At 30.8% G+C, this 16,136-nt stretch overlaps 1 protein-coding gene across 1 annotated transcript in view; it reads left to right on the forward strand.

Annotated features, from left to right (window-relative positions):
* Nucleotides 1-4,163: 4,163 nt before the first annotated feature.
* LOC134681346 (uncharacterized) overlaps nt 4,164-16,136 on the forward strand; it is a 31,119-nt gene continuing 19,146 nt past the window's right edge. The window contains exons 1-4 of the mRNA XM_063540929.1: nt 4,164-4,803; nt 8,401-8,787; nt 12,385-12,771; nt 13,205-13,249. Of these exons, the coding sequence (XP_063396999.1) occupies nt 4,431-4,803; nt 8,401-8,787; nt 12,385-12,771; nt 13,205-13,249 (1,192 nt within the window). The 5' untranslated portion in view covers nt 4,164-4,430. The remainder of the gene's footprint in view (nt 4,804-8,400; nt 8,788-12,384; nt 12,772-13,204; nt 13,250-16,136) is intronic.

The following is a 16,136-nucleotide window of genomic DNA, read 5'->3' on the forward strand; positions in this document are numbered from 1 at the left end:
TCGCAGATTTTCTCTTAGAAGAAACTGGGAAGAACTGAAGATTCTATATTCCCACTTAAGCTTTGGGCAGTGTAATTCAAAGCAACCAATTAATGGTCCAGAGTCTTTCCATGCCCATTATAATGAGCAATTTTATAGTTGTCACCCAGCTATTTACATTTTCCTTGATACTATTATTAAATTTCAAACAACAACATATTTAAAATTACAAAGTATACAGGAATGTGAGTCACATTCTAGAAATGATAAAGAGAAAGAACAGTTCCGTATGCAATTCTATGAATAGTATTGTACAGGGAGAATATTCATGCAGAGCCCATTATGTACTTTCTCATATGATATATAAATATCAGGGTAGAACAGAATTTTAACATTTGATTTAACCTTTTAGACTTTTAGTGCTGTATTTCATCTGGAATATAAATTACAGACTAGAACAGACTTATAACATTTGAATTAATCTTTTAGACTATTAGTGCTGTATTTTAATGGACAAGATATGTTTTATAGTGCTGTCTTGAGTCTATTCAAGTTTTTTATTGATCATACATTATTTATTAGAATGGGTTAAAATATTTCTCTAAAATGGTCATTGACATTTTTAATTTTCCTTAAATGGGTTAAACATTTGGTGCTTAAAAGGCTTCTTCTTTGGCGCTAAAACATCAGATTCCCTGTGCTGTGGTTTCATATATATGTTTTCAACCTGTATACATGGTATACATGTATTGGTCTTAGGACACATCTTAATTAGTCTTAAGAAAGTCTTCTAAGATAAGATGTTTGAATTTTGGGGTCTTAGGATAGTTGTAACAGTTACGATGTCCCAAGTCAAAATAAAAACAACAAATGAGGCATAAACTAAATAATAAAAAAACTAAAACAATATTAAACTATTATAACAAATGAATTAAATAAACAAAGTATTCCTCAATTTTTGTTAAAGATTTAATTGTGTTAAATTATTTCAGTAAATTTCAGACAAATTTGATGAATAAGATACTTCTAGCTATCAACAAAGATTGTATATAAGTAATTAGTTTGAGTTTTGGGAATAATAAGGAATATTACTAGGACTTTGTCTGGGTGTTCTAGAACCAACCTAATGCACATATCTTAATATATTGATCACATGGTTATTTAAACTTTACAGATTGCACAGACTTTTTGCAATCTGGTCAAAAGATTTAGTATATATTTTGTTTTGTTAAAAAAATATTTTTACTGATTCATTTTATGTATTCTACTCATTTCGCTATCTATGTTATTTGTAAATTTATGTGTATTTGTCTCAGTAAACGGATAGAAAGTCACAGAACAAAATGTCACAGGACATAAAGTCACAAAGATAGGACAACAAGTCACATGACAAAAGGTCACAAATAATTTGTTGCCAATTGTTTGAATATGTAAGTGATGTATTCACTTTTTAATTCATATATTCATATTAAAGTTTAGGAAATGTGTCATTATACTTGAAAAATTATTATTTATTTAATAAAAATCATGCAAAGGATATATTTATTGGCACAATGAAGCCATTAAAGTGTCAAGCCACTTTCACATTTTGTTTTTTTAACAATTATTTAATCATCTTTGATATTTTTTGGATAAATTTTGTTTAAAAGTTGGTTTATATACAATAGTTAAAAAAAAAAAAACCAAAATATCTTTGTAGATATAAGCGTTTTTTATTCAAAGAAAATAGCCAGAAAAAAATAATTGTGACTTTTTGTCCTGTCACTTATTGTCTGTGACTTTTTATCTATTACTTTTTGTCCTGTGACTTTCTGTCCTACATTCTTTGTCGCTCCTGTTATGCAGGAAATCGGTGCCAGGATATCTGTGTCTGAGTGTATTTTGAATAAACAGTTTAAACAGTACATAGATATTGCGGTGGAATATCAAATTTGTATAAATACTCATTAATTTTTGTTATCGTCAGTTTGGCTAATATCTGTCAGTTAATTACCAAAATTTGTCTTCAGAAAAAATAAATACACTTCTACCATGTCTATAGATTGTGACATTTTTATGGTCTATTAATAAAATCATATTTTTTTTTCTCTGTATTATATTGTCGAAACTGCTGGACTGGCATGATACATATATATATACACATTGATAATGAAAATGTATTAAATTTTAAACATGCAAAGGATATATTTATTGGCAAAATGAACCAATTTAAGTACCAAGTCACTTTGGCATTTTTTTTTCTCATATAAACAATTATTTGATAATCATTAATGACATTTATTAAATACATTTTAATTACAAAGTTGCTTCATATATTAAACTTCAAGGCAAATACAAATTTTTTTTTGAAGTGTTTTCTTATTCAAAGAAAAATAATCTCAAAACTGAATTGTGACTTTTTGTCCTGTGATTTTTTTGTCCGTGAAATTTTGAGCTGTGACTCTCTGTCCTACATTCATATAATCTTGTATATATTTGCCAAGAATATTTCACTTAAAACCAAACCTTTTAGATAAAGTTAATACATTGTAATAACTGCAGGGACTTGAATGAATTAGACTATTTAAAGATACTTGTCTAGTAGTCTCAGATATATATGACAATACAAAATATTATCAAATTTTGCTGTAATAAATATATGTTGAATATATTTATTCAATAGAGAAATAATGAATTGCCTAAATTATATTTAAAATAAGTCCTAAAGATATTATCTTAAACATTTGTTAAACAATGTTAAATGCAGATCCGTCTCTCTTAGTATAAACAATTTTGAATTTAGAAAATAGATTTTAGAAACACCTTTTCAATAGAAAAAGACAGGTTGTGAAAGTTTGCATTATATATGAAGATGACATTTATTTAATCTTCAATTGTCAAAAAGTATGGCAAGCCAAAGTGGACAAAAAGAGCTATTTTCTAATATTAAAAAATCATTTTCTAATATTAAGAAATCATTTTCTAATATTAAGAAATCATTTTCTAATATTAGAAAATCATTTTCTAATATTAGAAAATCATTTTTTAATATAAGAAAATCATTTTTTAATATTAGAAAATCATTTTCTAATATTAAAAAATAAGATACTTTTTAATATAAGAAAATGATTTTTTAATATTAAAAAATCATTTCTTAATATTAGAAAATCATTTTTTAATATTAGAAAATCCTTTTTTAATATTAGAAAATCCTTTTTTAATATTAGAAAACCATTTTTTAATATTAGAAAATCATTTTCTAATATTAAAAAGTACCTTATTTTTTAATATTAGAAAATGATTTTCTAATATTAAAAAATGATTTTCTAATATTAGAAAATGATTTTCTAATATTAGAAAACGATTTTCTAATATTAGAAAATGATTTTTTAATATTAGAAAATGATTTATTAATATTAGAAAATGAATTTCTAATATAAGAAATTACTTTTGATTTTCTAATATTAGAAAATGAATTTCTAATATTAAAAAATGATTTTCTAATATTAGAAAATGAATTTCTAATATTAAAAAATGAATTTCTAATATTAAAAAATCATTTATTAATATTAGAAAATGAATTTATAATATAAGAAATTACTTTTGATTTTCTAATATTAGAAAATGAATTTCTAATATTAAAAAAGGATTTTCTAATATTAGAAAAGGATTTTCTAATATTAAAAAAGGATTTTCTAATATTAAGAAATGATTTTTTAATATTAAAAAAGCATTTTCTAATATTAAGAAATCATTTTCTAATATTAGAAAATCATTTTCTAATATTAATAAATAGACTTTTTCTTTTTTAATATTAGAAAATGATTTTTTAATATCAGAAAATGATTTTCTAATATTAGAAAATGATATTCTAATATTAGAAAATGATTTTCTAATATTAGAAAATAGCTCTTTTTGTCCACTTTGGCTTGCCATAAAAAAGTACTTGTAAAAAAAAACATAAATTGATAGAAGTTAAAAAAAAAATTTAACATTAAAACAAAGTCACAAGACATTAAAAAAAAAAATGTTATAAGGCTATATGTGTTTTATATGTCTCTGGTTCAACTAGTTGTATTATTTCATTTTATTTTTAGAATTTTCTGGTCATAATCACAGTAATTAAATTTGACAAACACATATTTTACCTGAGACGAAGCTCTACTGTGATAGTCGAGTTGACATATTTATAGACCCTCATTGATAGGATTTCAACCTCCTGTGAACCAATGTAACCATTAGGTCAATGGAGGTTACAAATGTACCAGGATTTGAGAATTTCTGAATATGATGATTTATGATAGTTTGTATGAGTGTAACCAATGTAACCAATGTAACCATTATGTCAATGGGGGTTACAAAACAAGATAACTGAATTATGGTGCACATTTTGTGCCTTATATGTAAAAACCAGGTGGCGCACAGAACTGTATTTACTTCCTTGTAACCTGTAACTAGCTACTCGAGTAGAAATGGACGCAAAAGAGGAGGCGAAAGAATTACATGCTAAATTAACATCAGATCTAAACGAGCAGTTTGGTCTGTTTGAAGCCGATAGATATGAACAGCTTGTCAACAGACTAAAAGCAAAATTGAGTCCGAAGGTAAGAAAGGAAGCCAAGCATATAATGGACATTTTAGAGGCCTTGGAAAGAAATGGTACCTTTGGTCCGGGAAACTACCAATACTTGAAAAATGTTATCAACGAGTATGACGGTCGTGTTGTGGCTGATTTGATTGAACCAACTGAACGGGAAATTCAGAGAATATTGTCAAGAGGACAAGGAACGGGTTCTGCTTCCGGCAGAAGAACAGCGTCAGGAAGTACATATTATAATAATCAAGGTATGTCATTGTGTGTTCATATAAAATTGAGAATGGAAATGGGGAACATGTCAAAGAGACAAAAACCCAACCAAAGAGCAGATAACAGCCGAAGGCCACCATAATATTCTTCTTTTTTTTCCTTTTTTTTTAGACAAATATATATTTATCATTTGATAGAGTGAACATATGATATAATTTTCTTATAATTAAGAATAATTTTCGTTTGTTTACATGCATCATCCTATGTCTGGTTAAAAGCTATTGACATTTTTTGGGATAAAAACCTAAAATTTTCTGAATTCTCTCTACATTTGGTTATCTTTAGTTCCGATGTAATTTAATGACTTATATATATATCATCAATATATCAACATTTGCTTTGTTCGTATCTGTAAGTAACGAATTTTAAAGATATGTTTTGTACATACTGCTTCATTTGGCTTTGCAGGTAGTCATAATTATATATACATATGTCAAGAATATAATACAAATGAAATACAAAGTGATCATAGATTATAACTGACCGTTACACGCCATTATTCCGACAGCCCATTAGTCCGACAGCCCATTGGTCCGACAACCCATTATTCCGACAACCCAATAGTCCGACAACCCATTGCTCCGACAACCCGATACTCCGACAACCTGTAAGTCCGACAATTCTCAAGTCAAATATCAGGGTATCAGGGTAAAATAATTTTGTGTCTGTCTGTATTATGATATATTATTACGTTTTTAAGAAATAACTCCGTTTATATTACATAAGACTAAGGTAGTTCAAATACTTTCTATATACTCAGTTCGAATTCTGTATATAGAATAGAACAGAAAAGAATATTTCATTTTTAAAAAAAAACAGGGTCTATAAAGAGCATTTAAATCAAGACCAGCCAGTGATGGTGCTAGCTTCTGATGATACCCTGCCCAAATATTTCGGTGAACAGAAAATTGTTGCGATGTTTATCTAAAAAAGCATCACACAGTATAACTGACTATACAAACCTTGAAACCAAATTTCAGAAATGATTGCATTGTAGTTTCTGAGAAAAATATGACGAAAATGTTCAACTTAGATTTCATGTAAAACGTGTTCTGTAAACAGAAGTTTTTGAGTAAAGAATCTGAAATGCATCACACGATAAACCCGACTTCAATAAACCGTGAATGAAACCAAATTTCAGAAATAGTTGTAATGTTGTTGATGAAAAAGATGCAACGAAAATATTCACGGGGCGGATGGACGAATTTATAGACAGAGACAGAGGTAAAACAGTATACTCCCTACTTTTTCGAAGCGGCGGTATAATGATTGGGTCAACATTAAGACATTACAATACTAATATATACTAGTAAGTTATCTTTATTTCACCATAAGCCTCAGTTACAATCGGAGCCAAAACAAAATAGGCAAAAAAAGAAGTAACACATTGATATCAAACAACAGTCAGTATCAAGACCTGTACTACATAATTCAAATGAACTAACAATACAATCATCATTTTCCCATAGTAGTTAAGTTTTCTTGTGTTAACATCGAAGATTGATCATGCTCATCTAACTTTTAAAAGTTCGGACAAGTGCTGAAAGAGTTCATCCCTCAAATTATTATGAAGGGAATGTTCAATTTCAAAATGACGCTCATCCTCAACTTTATCAGCTGTACAATACGATTTTTTGAGTATCTGGCATTTTCAATTCCTAATGTAATGGGTGAGCACTGATTCTTAATCAACATATGAACTACCTTTCTTAAAATCAATGATATCTAAATATGTTTTTCCTTGAAACAATCATTAAGGTGGTACCCAACACCTTCACAAAAATTAATTTGGCTCGTTTAATTTTCATCAAATTTTGACAAAGTATATTTACTTTGACCCTTTGAGAAAAATTTAAAAAGAATAAATAAATTTAACCAACCGTTTTTCAGAAAAAAATACACTGGTTATATTGCAGTTTGACAAACACTTATTTGGATCATTGAGAAGCTTAATATTCGCATAACAACACAACGTAATTAAAACGTTTAGCTGATTTTATAAAGTTATCCCCCTGTAGTGTTAGATACCACCTTAAATGAAAAAATAAGTGTCAAGTATGCCACAAAACACTTATTGTACTAAGTTTTTTTACAATTAGATAATTTGACAAAGACAAGAATTTCACACATTGTCTAAGATATTTTACTTGTTGTTATTGGCTTTTATACTGCACTCGTTATATGTAAGCAGTCAAATTGCATTGACTGTTTTTTTCTTTGTCATATACAGTCACTGAGCCCCGATATCACTTTTCCTATTGCATATTTAAATAGAAGTTGCCGAAATGTTCATGTCCGTCATATTTGTTTTTCGTACTAAGTTTACTGTTTTGTTATATATCATAAGTCCTGCACCTCCCCCAACCATTATAAAAGCGGCATATTTTTCTTGATTTTAAAATAAGCTCGGGATATAAAATTAGTATCCCTAGTCTACAAATATATTGAGTGTCATCTCTCAGAATATGTCTGATCTATCACTTTTGGAAGTGCCTTGTAGTTATCTCCGTATTTCGTGGATTCATATTCCCGAACATGATACTGTACCGTATTCATAAAAAAAACAAGCGAACTTTAACAGCACAGATTGACAGTTGACACACAAACGACGAAATATAAACAAATAAAATACCCAGACACGTAAAACGAAAGAGGATCGAAGCTTCAAAGTAAGGAGCAGTTGCAATAAGTATGTGAATCAAGTCCAATATATATTCCCGCATGGAAAAAAAATAGGAATCAAAACAGACAACCCCAAATATCAACATGATCAAAGAGAACAGAGTTGGTCTGTTTAAAGAAAATTTACCCATACACGCAATACAGATGCATTGTCGGAGTATTGGACTTTCGGAGTAATGGGTTGTCGGAATAGTGGGCTGTCGGAGTATTGGGCTGTCGGAATAGCGGGCTGTCGGAGTATTGGGCTGTCGGAATAATGGGCTGTCGGAGTAATGGGCTGTCGGAATAATGGTTGTCGGACTAATGGGATGTCACCATAACTGACAAATAAACTCTGAATTAAAGAACTACTAAGTAGTATCTTAATAAATTTAAAGAATGAAGCATAACAAATTAAAAATTCTATGAAATACAAATGAAATATAAATTTCATACCCGCCTCATACAAACATATTCCACCATAAGGGAATGGGAGGGAGGGTTTTGAAAAAAGAACAAACGACGAAACACAATGTTCTTTAACAAATTAGCTACACTGATAGAAGTTTCAACGACAAACTAAGACATATTTAAACATAAAAATTCTAAATTATTAAAATGTTGACTACCTGTTTTCTGGTGTTTCTGAAAAGTGAAAATCAATAGTGAGTTCTACTTTTAAATTGAAATTTTTATCCAATATAAATTACTGTACTGCTTGACCAATAAAAAACGTGTTTAAATTAATTTAGAAAGCAGAGCGACTAAACCTTGACCAGAGATGTGCTCACTGTTAAATGAAGTGGGACCAATTGTCCATTTACCAATTCACTAAATAATTTTTCTGATTCCTCATTAATTAATCATTTTTAATCAAAAATTTACATATTTACTTCCTTGTAACCTGTAACTAGCTACTCGAGTAGAAATGGACGCAAAAGAGGAGGCGAAAGAATTACATGCTAAATTAACATCAGATCTAAACGAGCAGTTTGGTCTGTTTGAAGCCGATAGATATGAACAGCTTGTCAACAGACTAAAAGCAAAATTGAGTCCGAAGGTAAGAAAGGAAGCCAAGCATATAATGGACATTTTAGAGGCCTTGGAAAGAAATGGTACCTTTGGTCCGGGAAACTACCAATACTTGAAAAATGTTATCAACGAGTATGACGGTCGTGTTGTGGCTGATTTGATTGAACCAACTGAACGGGAAATTCAGAGAATATTGTCAAGAGGACAAGGAACGGGTTCTGCTTCCGGCAGAAGAACAGCGTCAGGAAGTACATATTATAATAATCAAGGTATGTCATTGTGTGTTCATATAAAATTGAGAATGGAAATGGGGAACATGTCAAAGAGACAAAAACCCAACCAAAGAGCAGATAACAGCCGAAGGCCACCATAATATTCTTCTTTTTTTTCCTTTTTTTTTAGACAAATATATATTTATCATTTGATAGAGTGAACATATGATATAATTTTCTTATAATTAAGAATAATTTTCGTTTGTTTACATGCATCATCCTATGTCTGGTTAAAAGCTATTGACATTTTTTGGGATAAAAACCTAAAATTTTCTGAATTCTCTCTACATTTGGTTATCTTTAGTTCCGATGTAATTTAATGACTTATATATATATCATCAATATATCAACATTTGCTTTGTTCGTATCTGTAAGTAACGAATTTTAAAGATATGTTTTGTACATACTGCTTCATTTGGCTTTGCAGGTAGTCATAATTATATATACATATGTCAAGAATATAATACAAATGAAATACAAAGTGATCATAGATTATAACTGACCGTTACACGCCATTATTCCGACAGCCCATTAGTCCGACAGCCCATTGGTCCGACAACCCATTATTCCGACAACCCAATAGTCCGACAACCCATTGCTCCGACAACCCGATACTCCGACAACCTGTAAGTCCGACAATTCTCAAGTCAAATATCAGGGTATCAGGGTAAAATAATTTTGTGTCTGTCTGTATTATGATATATTATTACGTTTTTAAGAAATAACTCCGTTTATATTACATAAGACTAAGGTAGTTCAAATACTTTCTATATACTCAGTTCGAATTCTGTATATAGAATAGAACAGAAAAGAATATTTCATTTTTAAAAAAAAACAGGGTCTATAAAGAGCATTTAAATCAAGACCAGCCAGTGATGGTGCTAGCTTCTGATGATACCCTGCCCAAATATTTCGGTGAACAGAAAATTGTTGCGATGTTTATCTAAAAAAGCATCACACAGTATAACTGACTATACAAACCTTGAAACCAAATTTCAGAAATGATTGCATTGTAGTTTCTGAGAAAAATATGACGAAAATGTTCAACTTAGATTTCATGTAAAACGTGTTCTGTAAACAGAAGTTTTTGAGTAAAGAATCTGAAATGCATCACACGATAAACCCGACTTCAATAAACCGTGAATGAAACCAAATTTCAGAAATAGTTGTAATGTTGTTGATGAAAAAGATGCAACGAAAATATTCACGGGGCGGATGGACGAATTTATAGACAGAGACAGAGGTAAAACAGTATACTCCCTACTTTTTCGAAGCGGCGGTATAATGATTGGGTCAACATTAAGACATTACAATACTAATATATACTAGTAAGTTATCTTTATTTCACCATAAGCCTCAGTTACAATCGGAGCCAAAACAAAATAGGCAAAAAAAGAAGTAACACATTGATATCAAACAACAGTCAGTATCAAGACCTGTACTACATAATTCAAATGAACTAACAATACAATCATCATTTTCCCATAGTAGTTAAGTTTTCTTGTGTTAACATCGAAGATTGATCATGCTCATCTAACTTTTAAAAGTTCGGACAAGTGCTGAAAGAGTTCATCCCTCAAATTATTATGAAGGGAATGTTCAATTTCAAAATGACGCTCATCCTCAACTTTATCAGCTGTACAATACGATTTTTTGAGTATCTGGCATTTTCAATTCCTAATGTAATGGGTGAGCACTGATTCTTAATCAACATATGAACTACCTTTCTTAAAATCAATGATATCTAAATATGTTTTTCCTTGAAACAATCATTAAGGTGGTACCCAACACCTTCACAAAAATTAATTTGGCTCGTTTAATTTTCATCAAATTTTGACAAAGTATATTTACTTTGACCCTTTGAGAAAAATTTAAAAAGAATAAATAAATTTAACCAACCGTTTTTCAGAAAAAAATACACTGGTTATATTGCAGTTTGACAAACACTTATTTGGATCATTGAGAAGCTTAATATTCGCATAACAACACAACGTAATTAAAACGTTTAGCTGATTTTATAAAGTTATCCCCCTGTAGTGTTAGATACCACCTTAAATGAAAAAATAAGTGTCAAGTATGCCACAAAACACTTATTGTACTAAGTTTTTTTACAATTAGATAATTTGACAAAGACAAGAATTTCACACATTGTCTAAGATATTTTACTTGTTGTTATTGGCTTTTATACTGCACTCGTTATATGTAAGCAGTCAAATTGCATTGACTGTTTTTTTCTTTGTCATATACAGTCACTGAGCCCCGATATCACTTTTCCTATTGCATATTTAAATAGAAGTTGCCGAAATGTTCATGTCCGTCATATTTGTTTTTCGTACTAAGTTTACTGTTTTGTTATATATCATAAGTCCTGCACCTCCCCCAACCATTATAAAAGCGGCATATTTTTCTTGATTTTAAAATAAGCTCGGGATATAAAATTAGTATCCCTAGTCTACAAATATATTGAGTGTCATCTCTCAGAATATGTCTGATCTATCACTTTTGGAAGTGCCTTGTAGTTATCTCCGTATTTCGTGGATTCATATTCCCGAACATGATACTGTACCGTATTCATAAAAAAAACAAGCGAACTTTAACAGCACAGATTGACAGTTGACACACAAACGACGAAATATAAACAAATAAAATACCCAGACACGTAAAACGAAAGAGGATCGAAGCTTCAAAGTAAGGAGCAGTTGCAATAAGTATGTGAATCAAGTCCAATATATATTCCCGCATGGAAAAAAAATAGGAATCAAAACAGACAACCCCAAATATCAACATGATCAAAGAGAACAGAGTTGGTCTGTTTAAAGAAAATTTACCCATACACGCAATACAGATGCATTGTCGGAGTATTGGACTTTCGGAGTAATGGGTTGTCGGAATAGTGGGCTGTCGGAGTATTGGGCTGTCGGAATAGCGGGCTGTCGGAGTATTGGGCTGTCGGAATAATGGGCTGTCGGAGTAATGGGCTGTCGGAATAATGGTTGTCGGACTAATGGGATGTCACCATAACTGACAAATAAACTCTGAATTAAAGAACTACTAAGTAGTATCTTAATAAATTTAAAGAATGAAGCATAACAAATTAAAAATTCTATGAAATACAAATGAAATATAAATTTCATACCCGCCTCATACAAACATATTCCACCATAAGGGAATGGGAGGGAGGGTTTTGAAAAAAGAACAAACGACGAAACACAATGTTCTTTAACAAATTAGCTACACTGATAGAAGTTTCAACGACAAACTAAGACATATTTAAACATAAAAATTCTAAATTATTAAAATGTTGACTACCTGTTTTCTGGTGTTTCTGAAAAGTGAAAATCAATAGTGAGTTCTACTTTTAAATTGAAATTTTTATCCAATATAAATTACTGTACTGCTTGACCAATAAAAAACGTGTTTAAATTAATTTAGAAAGCAGAGCGACTAAACCTTGACCAGAGATGTGCTCACTGTTAAATGAAGTGGGACCAATTGTCCATTTACCAATTCACTAAATAATTTTTCTGATTCCTCATTAATTAATCATTTTTAATCAAAAATTTACATATTTACTTCCTTGTAACCTGTAACTAGCTACTCGAGTAGAAATGGACGCAAAAGAGGAGGCGAAAGAATTACATGCTAAATTAACATCAGATCTAAACGAGCAGTTTGGTCTGTTTGAAGCCGATAGATATGAACAGCTTGTCAATAGACTAAAAGCAAAATTGAGTCCGAAGGTAAGAAAGGAAGCCAAGCATATAATGGACATTTTAGAGGCCTTGGAAAGAAATGGTACCTTTGGTCCGGGAAACTACCAATACTTGAAAAATGTTATCAACGAGTATGACGGTCGTGTTGTGGCTGATTTGATTGAACCAACTGAACGGAAAATTCAGAGAATATTGTCAAGAGGACAAGGAACGGGTTCTGCTTCCGGCAGAAGAACAGCGTCAGGAAGTACATATTATAATAATCAAGGTATGTCATTGTGTGTTCATATAAAATTGAGAATGGAAATGGGGAACATGTCAAAGAGACAAAAACCCAACCAAAGAGCAGATAACAGCCGAAGGCCACCATAATATTCTTCTTTTTTTTCCTTTTTTTTTAGACAAATATATATTTATCATTTGATAGAGTGAACATATGATATAATTTTCTTATAATTAAGAATAATTTTCGTTTGTTTACATGCATCATCCTATGTCTGGTTAAAAACTATTGACATTTTTTGGGATAAAAACCTAAAATTTTCTGAATTCTCTCTACATTTGGTTATCTTTAGTTCCGATGTAATTTAATGACTTATATATATATCATCAATATATCAACATTTGCTTTGTTCGTATCTGTAAGTAACGAATTTTAAAGATATGTTTTGTACATACTGCTTCATTTGGTTCTTTTTCAGCGTCAACATTGACAAGTTTGAATGTCGGCAAAAGAAAAAATGAAGGTATATTAAACAAAAGAAATCATGCCATTTGTTGCTATAAGGGGAGGCTAGACACAACGTTTAACATGTTTAATGTTTAATTCAGAGGCGGATTTAGAGGGTTTTTCAGGGGGCCCGGACATCCCCCCCCCCAAAAAAAATTGGTTGATTATATAGAATATAGTCCCGGGTACTACGATTTCCCGAGAAATACAAGAACAATGCAATATCCCCAAAACAAACTGATATATATCCCGATAACAAGATTGTTTATAGTGTTATACTGCTTAAATAAGTGTTACAGCATACAATTATAAACAGTCAGGGGACTTACTTAAATGAGTGATTTTCTAAATCACTGATTCAAGTAACATTATTTCCATAAAGGTTGGAAGTAAGAGTTGTCTTTCTCTAATAATCACCTATTTAAGTAGTACATTTTAAGCAGTATAACTATAATACACCTTATCGCTAATCCCGGCTGACCCGGCCGCTTGAACTTTTCACGCATACAACAATCACTTTTCCATTGTGGCGTCAGATATTTTGTTTTGTGACGTCAAATTTTTACGGGAACCTGTGTGATATCCAGTAATGGCGGACAAATAGTGATAAGGTGTATTCTAATATGACATGCTTCTTTAGCTTTGTAAAGAAACCATACTTTATTATCCAATAAAATTAGTTTACAAATGCATATATTGACTACGGCAGAAAAATGAATTTTATCAAATCGGTATACGCATTTAATGTATTTCATTAACTTAGGACACTCTCAAACATTAAAATGATACACAGTTTGTTACGAATACTTTTACAATGACAACAATGTGTTACAATTCGAAATTGACATATTTGACCAAGACAACGTTCATGTTGACTGTTCTAACTTCAAAACCCCTCCCTCTGAAAAACACGTTTCATCTATCCTGTTAAAAGGCATGTACATAAAATTTCATTGAAACATATGATCTGACGATCAAATATAAAATAAAGTATAGGTTAATTATAACTGTTGTACTGAAATGACAAAATTGTTTCATATTTATGATAAAATGGATTGACCCTAGCAGGGAATCGAACCCCATTCTCCTATAGAAAAAATAGGCGTAATTACCAATATACCACCAAGGTTTCCAATCCATTTTACAAATGCAACAAGATTGTCACTCTGAGTATTAATTTTAATCATGTAATCTTTTATTCAACATGTTCAAAATAAGCTTTTTTTGGAAGGCATGCGCAAAATCACAGGACAATGGAGGAACTCTCAGAACAGGGGTTGTACAATTTACCTAATTTTGGACACACATTACACAAAATCTTGAGGGTGAAACCATATTAACAGAAGATATTATGAAATAAAAGTATGTTATGAATGGGGTCCTACTAAAAAGCACCCAGGGAGCGCCCAGGGAAAAGAAAAAGCGCCCGGGTAAGAAAAAAAAAGCGCCCGGGGAAAGAAAAACCCCCGGGGAAGAATAAACAGCGCCCGGGGAAAGAAAAGGCACCCAGGGAAATTTCATAGATATTGTATTGGCATGAGACAACTTTGTGTTGATGAAATAAGTTATGCACATAGATAAAATTTTTTTAATTTCAGACAAGTATTTTGCAAATTCAGATAATAGACATTTGTAATAAAGCACAAAAACAAGTATGAATGTTTCAATTTTAACACTAATAAATGAAATCTATTTAAAAATACAGATAACAATGGATCGATCACAGTTTATGCTAAAGATATATACATATAAAATGTAAGACATCAAAAGACATTTTTTTCAAAAACGATATAAAAATGAAAAATGAAAAAACAACAGTGTGTACAGTTAACGATTGTTTAAAATGAAAACGGATGTAGAATAATGAAATACTAAAATTCCATAAGCGTACCTTTTGCATTGTCTGAACAAAAAGTTTTAATTATTTTCTCTATTATTCATATAATATATCACAAATCTCATCTCTGTCAATCGTAATAAAGCTGATGTGTACATTTGTATGTGTATTCATCTGACTGGTTATGTGAAAAACACCCTTTGCATGAATAATTCACATTTTTGTCTGTGAGGAACATCTCAAAGTCTGCCAATTTCAGATCTTAGCATTGTACATATCCCCATTTATATTAAGGACAAAACAAGCAATGATTATTTTTTTTTATTCAGGAAAACATTTATTGTTATAACATATTATTATATATTCTCCTGGGCGCCTTTTCTTTTCCCCGGGCTCTGTTTTTTCTTCCCTGGGGGCTTTTTCTTTTCACCGGGTGCTTTTTCTCCACCCGGTCGCTCCCATGCGCTTTTTAGTAGGACCGTATGAATGTGTTCACAGAATATTATTCAATTATTGGTTTTATCTGTTGAATGAAGTGAAGTAATAAGTCTTAGGTGTGCAGATACACTGGACTGCACCGTAATTATAATTTTGAAAAGAATCTATGATTCGTCAAAATCAGTTGATTATTTTATTGTTGTGAAGAAAGTGTACATTTTATCGTCATGCACCAAAAATTACCATTATACGTCGTTCAACAGTTTTATTTATACTGTTATTCGTCATAAAATTATCCCCATAACAAACCTTGTAATTGTCTCGTCCAAATAATAAGAATTTCTTGCCAGGCTATTATTATACGACCTCAAAAATTGAAAATTTTTTGGTAGTATATTGGTATCACGTTGGCTTCATCGTCGTCGTTGTCGTCGTCATCCGAACACTTTTAGTTTTCACACTCTAACTTAAGTTTTAAGTCAAAAGAAATCTATGAAATTTAAACACAAGGTTTATGACCACAAAGGGAAGATGGGGATTGATTTTGGGAGTTTTGGTCCAAACAGTTTAGGAATTAGGGGCCAAAAAGGGCCCAAATAAGCATTTTCTTGGTTTTCGCACTATAACT

The sequence above is a fragment of the Mytilus trossulus genome, chromosome 8 (genome assembly GCF_036588685.1).
Source record: "Mytilus trossulus isolate FHL-02 chromosome 8, PNRI_Mtr1.1.1.hap1, whole genome shotgun sequence".
In the NCBI taxonomy this organism is placed as follows: Eukaryota; Metazoa; Mollusca; class Bivalvia; order Mytilida; family Mytilidae; genus Mytilus; species Mytilus trossulus.